This window comes from Glycine soja, chromosome 15 (assembly GCF_004193775.1).
Source record: "Glycine soja cultivar W05 chromosome 15, ASM419377v2, whole genome shotgun sequence".
In the NCBI taxonomy this organism is placed as follows: domain Eukaryota; kingdom Viridiplantae; phylum Streptophyta; class Magnoliopsida; order Fabales; family Fabaceae; genus Glycine; species Glycine soja.
Genome location: NC_041016.1, coordinates 25,801,744 through 25,809,928, shown reverse-complemented (window position 1 = coordinate 25,809,928; position 8,185 = coordinate 25,801,744). Strand labels below are relative to the sequence as shown.

The 8,185-nt window shown below is 31.8% G+C and overlaps 1 protein-coding gene across 2 annotated transcripts; it reads left to right on the top strand.

Annotated features, from left to right (window-relative positions):
* Positions 1–678: 678 nt before the first annotated feature.
* On the top strand, positions 679–7,868 carry LOC114387838 (homeobox protein knotted-1-like 2). Of its 2 annotated transcripts, none has more exons than XM_028348048.1 (6): positions 679–1,877; positions 3,866–3,986; positions 5,686–5,879; positions 6,207–6,338; positions 7,023–7,159; positions 7,375–7,868. In XM_028348048.1, exons 1-6 carry the CDS (start codon positions 1,389–1,391, stop codon positions 7,409–7,411), a joined length of 1,110 nt encoding a protein of 369 aa, XP_028203849.1. In that variant the 5' UTR covers positions 679–1,388; the 3' UTR covers positions 7,412–7,868. The 2 variants fall into 2 exon arrangements, with proteins under 2 accessions (XP_028203849.1, XP_028203848.1); XM_028348047.1 differs by having other exon boundaries at positions 7,372–7,868.
* The last annotated feature ends 317 nt before the right edge of the window (positions 7,869–8,185 follow it).

Here is an 8,185-nt window from a genome sequence, read left to right as displayed (position 1 = left end):
TTGGATATTTGTTTCATCTCTATTTTTTATTAATATTTACCTATTACTTTAATTCAAAATTTTCATCTCTTTTATACTCTTTCACTTTCTACTCTTTTTCACCTTTTTTCATTCTTTTACTTTTCTCATACTTTCATTTCTTTTCACCAAAATGAATACGAAGGGTAATCAATAAAAAATACATATTTTTTTTTTATTTTTCTTCTCAACTCAAAGTCAAAGTCTGCAACAATGAGTCTACTTTTTTTTTTTATTTTCGACTACAAATATCTTTGTTTAGAGATAATCATGTTATCAAATATAATTATTATAAATGACAAAACTATATCTATATTTAATCAGTTACATACTCAAGTGATCTAAAAATTCAATAATCTATGTTTTTAAACAAATAATTATATGCTAATTCATGTTAAATCAAATAAACTCACTTTCATTCTCTTCAATTCTTTTAAGTCTCTTTCAATTGTGCCAAATAGAAGCTTAAATTCTTCATAAAAAAACAAACAAATAGAAACTTAAAAGAGAAATGTAGATAAAATGAAAAAGAAAAAGAAAAATCTAGATGAGCAAGGTAACTGAAAAAGTGACTTGTCACTTCCCAATAATCTATGGCATAAAGGATCCTGTGCTGTGCTTTGCTATACCTACAATTCTTGGATTTTGCTTACTGCTAATCTCGCGCCAATCCCTACGACGCACCTAACATTACCTATTGCCACCCTATTTTGTGCCCTAAACACGACCTAGTACCTTGTGTGACCCGTTCCTTATTTTATTATATATTTTGCGTTAGGATAGTTAGGACTGATTCATCTGTTCTCAAAAGTCCGCATCTTTTCAATTCTAATTTCCCGTCAAACAGTAAAACCGATTTTTTGTCCTTATTTTTAAAGATATCTTTGCCTATCTCCAAGAGAAAATAAATTCAAGAACAACACGTCGGCAGACTGTGTCCTCTCTCGGAACCATATCCTAACACGAAACATTAGTTAAAAAAATGCAAATAGTAGCATTATTCTATTAGGCATAATAATTAAACAAATAATAATAATAATGTCATTATTAGCTGCCTCCAACATCATTGATCAAGCCTTGTCTTATTAAACGAAAATCTCCAATAAGGTGGCACCACAAATCCCTCCACGTTATCACCAATCCCACCCTCCGATCCTCTTCACCCTCCCTCCCTCCCTCGATCTTCGTGTCAACACTTCAAAAAGTCTTCCCTTATAGAAGAAAGTGTTTTTCCAAATCCCTTCCCTTCTTCCAAATCCCTTTACTGTCACGTGAAATCTAACACCGAGCGTGTAGATAGTCTATGAAATCCAATTAAATGTTCTTCTGAGAACAAAGAACATAAGATAACAAACAGAAAGCGCTTATAAATGGCTTTCCACGACCATCTACCGCACGAAATCACGTTCCAGCCGTTTACCGAGGAGCAGCAGTTAGGTCAGAGCAGGGACATGCAGCGGCTGCTCCCGCTCTCCGGCGGGGCGCCGACGTGGCTGAACAACAGCACCGCGGCGACGCTCCGCCAGCAGAATTTCCTCCACCTGCAGCCGGAATCCGCCGCAACGACGCAGCAAAACGACGACGTTCGCGGCGGCGGCGGCAGCGGCATGGATCGGAACCGGACCGAGAGCAACTCTGAACCGGATGATTTGGCAGAATACAAAGCGGACATTTTAGGTCACCCTCTCTACGACCAGCTCCTATCGGCGCATGTCTCATGCCTGAGAATCGCCACCCCCGTTGACCAGCTTCCAAGGATCGACGCGCAGCTTCAGCAGTCGCAGCGCGTCGTCGACAAGTACTCCGGCATCGGAAACGGAAACGGCGTCGTCGACGACAAAGAGCTTGATCAATTCATGGTTTGCTCTTGCTTCCTCTCTGACAATCTTAATTTTAAATTACGGTGACAACGAAAAAGTATTTTGAATTACCGTTTCCCCATGACAACTTCAATTATTGTCACATCAACGGCATTTCATAATTTTTTTAACGACCACAATTTAAAATCATGATTGTAATCATTGTTTTGTTCAGTTATAACTTTATCACTCATCCTATTATTCTATATCATAATATATATATATATATATATATATATATATATATATATATATATATATATATATATATATATATATATATATATATATATATATATATCAACCCTCTCCATGATGATGATTAATGTTTTCTGTTCTAGTACTCTAATCCACTTTGCAAAGGAGTTACATACAAGATTTGATTTAAGGGCCTGCTTTTTTCCTTTCGGTTGTCGTTTCTTTCTTCTTTTTTCTTCTGATTTTTGAACTGTTAATTAAGATGCTTTTCGTTTGTGTGAATTTGTTATGCTTTGACAAACGTCTTTCATCTAGCTCTTTGTGCCTTTGATAAAGAATTATATTATTAGTATAATAAATTAATATGATAGTACTATTTTAATCTACAACTTGTGTCACATTAATCATGCTATATTTATTTTATTTTTATGATTTCATCTTATCTCTTTATTATTGTATAATTTTGTATTAAGTATAAATATGATTAAATGCTCTTTCTTAAATGGCAAAGGTCAATTCTTTTGTGTCTCAATTTTTTTTTATAATTTTATAATTTTTCTCTTTATTCGGCAAATCCCAGAGGACCTTCCTTTCCTGATTTTCCGGAATTTGTTGTTAGCATTTTGAAAAAAAATAAAAGAAAGGGAACTGTTTGTCGATTATGGTAGAACAGTTACAGGATTGTTGGTTCTAGTGCAAAATCCACGAATTGGACAAAAAAACAAGAGACACAGAGAGGAGAGAAAGAGAGGGGAGAAAAAGTAACATTTCTTTTACATGTTGGAGGGTGGTGTACGACTAGTGAGTAAATGAATCTGATTTGTTCTGGTGTAATGTCGTAATAACGCCATTCAAGGGTGCTTGAATGTGTTCCCTTTATTTCAAAGAGTGCTTTTATGTTTTATCATCTAGAATATCTTAATCTTAATCTTCTTCCACATATGTTTCACTTGTTCATTCTTTTTAGGATGAAAACTTAAAGCGGTGGTTACGAGTTCTTGAATTCTTGTAGAATACTATGTTGATAACCATTCTCGCCAAGTTTCTTTCTTTCCCCCTCGTATACGTTACTTGTTTGGCCAACTATAATAATGAATTCATGGGACCTAACTCGTTATTATAGTTGTCCTCCATTGGATAGCAGTTGGTGTATCTATTTATTTATTGATTAACGCATAAACCAATCCAAGTTTATTCATTTTCAGCGTCCAATATTCAAACTTGTTAATCACTTCACATAGTATAAGAGAGGCAAAGATGATGAAGATTAAAACAAATTCAATATTTGATTAATGAATGAGCTAGCTTGCATTAACCAGACATCACGATCTACCTTATTACTAGCTAGCTTGTTACTAAGTCAATGCAACGATAAAAACAACAACAAAAAAAGAAGATTTATTTGTTGAAGTTTAGCACCTTGTGTACGGTGTATATGTTCAATTACATATAACCTATTGCATTTCCCTTCTTAATGTTTTGGTTTGGATATTCTTTAGAGAAGTACTAGCAAAACACTCTTTCTAGCACACATTCTATTATCAATTAAAATTCATTGAAAATTATAAAATTAAGAATCACACATTAAATAAGAGGTAAAGTTCATCAAAATTTTATATTTTTTAATAAATTTCAGTTAATAATAAAAATGTGTTTAAAAGAATGTGCTACTGACATTTTGTCTATTGTTGACTGGTTCCATGATTGAGTTTAGTTTACAGGACAATGGGCTTATTTCACATTGCTCCTTAATTTACATGTTTTGCTCTTTTTTTTTGTTGTTGTTGTAGACGCATTATGTTATACTGCTCTGTGCTTTCAAAGAACAATTGCAACAACATGTACGTGTTCATGCTATGGAAGCTGTTATGGCTTGTTGGGAGCTGGAACAATCTCTACAAAGCTTGACTGGTAAGTTTCAACTATCACAGAAACTAATCTTTGTTTGAATCCTCCATGTTATTGTATTTTATAAATTATAAATTATTGTCCTCATAATATTTTGTTAGTAAAAAAGTTGAGGAGAGGAATAAAAGTAAAATTGGAGGCTACACAACCCCCAGAGTGGTAACCTTTCCTCTTCCGAAATGCGTCCCTTCAATTGTTGAACATATTATTTAATATTTAAGAACTTAATTTCATTCCAAGGGGACGAGAGATGGCGATGGGTATATTTCACTAAAAGTTGAGTGAATAAATTAAATTTGAAAAAGAGAGAAAGAAGTCCAGTTGAAAAGAAATGAAAAAAAAAACTCTCATCATATTTATAAACTAAAGATAACTATAAATGCTAAAATAATAAATGTTGCTCAAGCTTATAAGAAAATTTTAAATGCATCTATAATTATATCGAACTAATTAAAGTAATGGTTTTAATCATGGTTAAATAGGTATTAGTTAAGTAATATTATTTTAATTTTTTAATATTATATGCAATATTAAGTGAAAAATATGTTTGAACCTATTTCTACTTCCAACTAATGTTTAATACTATTATCACTTGTTTTTTATAAAAAAATATTAGAGATAATATTATTTAAAAAATATATATTTTGTTACCGAGTCACCAAATGGTTGGAAATGAGTGATGTGAAGTTCTTCAAAAGGACCCAAATTGTGAGTCCAAAACAATGTTTTTTTTTTTTGTTTTTTTAATAAATAAAAAAAGAAGAAAAAAGTCTCTTTCCAACAAGCTGCTCTGAATTTATGGCTCGTTTGCTCATGCCTAGTTATATTCGATTTTGAACCCATTTACTCGATTTTATACCTGCTTTTCGTAGGCTCCGATTTCAGGACTAAATAAGCCAGTCTTATGTTTGATTCCCATTTGGACTGTTCTGACCAGTTAGTCCAGTCCAATCTTAAAAACCAGGATTTTAGACTAACCACAGCCTGTGTTTTGTACAGGTTTTCTTAAAAAATTCAAAGTGAGAAACAGAAAAAGAAAAGAAAAATAATGATATTATACTGTGTAATAGCTCACACGCGACAAACTGGATATATATATATATATATAATTTCTACACCTACACTAAAAAAAAATTATTGGACTACATTATTTTTACCTTACTTTTATCATATAAAAATTATGCACGTAATTGTCTAGATAGTCCAGTCCAAAAAATATTGCTGGACTACATTACTACTTTTTATTTGTTTGATCAGAAAAAAATGTTAAAATATATATCTTTTAATAATAATAATAATAATAAAATATGCAAATATTATTTCTTATCCTTTTAAGGTTTTAAGTAACCATTTTCAAGCGTGTTGGTGGAGAGGAACATGGATAGCAATGCAAGAGCCATATCATTGATCTTTGAGCTTTAGTTTTCCATTTTCCGTAACAGTTACGACAGTTTTATTAGTATATATTTATGCGTAAAAACTAAAGAGATAATAACATGAATGGAGCGGCATCCAATTAAAATTTAAGATTTCTGCTGAATTTGTTTTCATTTTCATCGATGGTGCTTGTGTGAAAGAAAAGTATTGAATGAAACCATGGAATGTATTATCTTTCTATCATTATTTGGCAATGGCATTCTGTGCATGAACACAAAATAGATGGAAGACGTAAAATGAAGCTATATATATGGTGCATGAACAGGTGTATCTCCCGGTGAAGGAACGGGTGCAACAATGTCCGACGATGAAGAAGATCAGGCAGAGAGTAATGCCAACTTGTTCGAAGGAAGCATGGATGGAGCTGATAGTCTCAGCTTTGGTCCTCTTGTTCCCACAGAAACTGAAAGATCTTTGATGGAGCGTGTGAGGCAGGAGCTGAAGCATGAGTTAAAACAGGTACAGTTATTAAGAATAAACAAACCTAGTATGCGTGACATATTTTTGCGAGAAATTATTGTATGGTGTCAAATTACGCGGTTTGACTAATTTTTATATGTTAGTTGTTATTATTATTATTTAATTAAAAAAGTGCAAAGTTTTTTATATTATCAACCGATCACTATATAAAATAAATTTTATTCTGTCAGTACATATAATTAAATCCTTCAATTATGTCATGCAAAGATTAATAGAAACTATGATTACCACTTAGTAATTTTTAATTTTTGTTGAGAACCAATGAGTGAGTTAGAGTTCTTTACATAACGTCATGTTCTTGACCAGGGTTACAAGGACAAGATTGTGGACATAAGAGAAGAAATTTTACGAAAGAGAAGAGCGGGAAAGCTACCAGGCGACACCACTTCCCTTTTAAAAGCTTGGTGGCAGTCACATTCTAAATGGCCATATCCAACAGTAAGTTTAGACCTCAACACCTATGATTGCTTTTGTACTTATGTTTTCAGAAAGAATGTGTCGTAAGTTTATTAACTTAGATTTATTAAAATATTAAAAAAAATACAACTTTATCGATCACGATACCTATTTTTACAAAATATGAGAATATATAAACAAACTTAGGGTAAAATCCGTTTTCAAGTATCTATATTTATGATGAAATTTGATTTTAGTGTTCAAATTTTAAATTTGATTAATTTGATCTCTTGACTTTAAAAAATAGTAATTTCGTTCCTTATAGTAAAAAATCATTGGTGATGAAGGATGAAAATTACTATTTTTCTAATGTTTAGAATTAAATTGATCAAAGTTAAATTACGAAAAATAATACAAATTTTTGCCAAAAATACAAGGAGTCAATACATATTTTACATATAAGCTTATATTACTTTATTTGTGTCGTGAAGTCATATGTGGGTCATCAATATTTTCAAATTTATTATTAAAAGTTTTAGGGCCAATGATGATAAAAAAGACAACTATTATTCAAGTCATATAAATTGAGTGGAACAGGATAAGATTATTGTCCCAATGTACCTAACTAAGCAATAAGGATTGACCTACATATATGTTGATTTGCTTCGCATTTGTCTCTTCGATGATTGCTGATACTTTTAGTTGCACTCGTGAATGTTCTTTCAGGAAGAGGACAAGGCAAGGTTGGTGCAGGAAACAGGGCTGCAATTAAAGCAGATAAATAACTGGTTCATAAATCAAAGAAAAAGGAATTGGCATACTAATCCGTCGTCTTCTAGTGGCTCCAAAAGCAAACGCAAGAGGTGGGTTTCTAGTTTCTGTTTATAATTACTTTTACTTCCAAAGTAATAATTTCTTTCCTTCTCCTTTTATGTGTTAGAACATATTCTTGCATTGGAATATGCAAACATACAGTTCTAATTTTAAACCAAGCATACCCTTAGTCGCATCTATTTCCAAATTATGCATTATAATTGGAACTATTTTAGATGCTGAATGTTACTTTTTTGTGTAGTAGTGGTGCAGGTGAAACAAGTAACCAGAGCTTCATGTGAATGAACACCTGATTTGAACTGAAAAAAAAATAGATATATCTCTATTCTTCATTTTATGCAACAATGGTGAGATTCATATATGACCGGAGCTTAGAGGGAAAAACATGAACGGAAATGGTGGAATATGGATGATGAAGGAGTAATTTGTGATACCAACATTTACTTGGGGGGATTAATTAATTACTTGGTTCAATTACAGAAAAACCTAGTATTGTTGTATATGAGGCTGCTGAGTTGATACCTGATACTGTTGCAGGCACTATCTATTTGGTTCAATGGGTATCTATGTATTACTATTACAGTTCAAAGGTTTTTGATAAAAAAAAAAACAACATAGAATCCTTGAATGCGGTGCAAATTAACGATCAGTTTTATTTGTTACACACATAAGTGTCCTACATCTGATATGTGTGGCGATACAGCTCTTGTACTTATAATCCAGTATATCGTTTTTACATGGTTTGGTTTCATTGAGTTCAATGGGTGGTCGCTCTTGTAATTTTACTAATAAACTTCAAATTTAGAGGTTGTTAGATAAGTTTTTTTTAGAGATAAGTCAAGTATTTACAATAATTTTATATTATCATTTAATTATAAATTAATAATATACATACGATAATTATAATAGTTTTATAATAATTTGTTAATTTTTATAATAGAGAATTCTTACTAATATATTGTTACGCATTTTTATGAAAACTTAGACTTTTCTTATTGGTTGGGGATAATTATTTTCCATTTTTTCATATGTGGTCCTTTTTAAATTATTTTTCC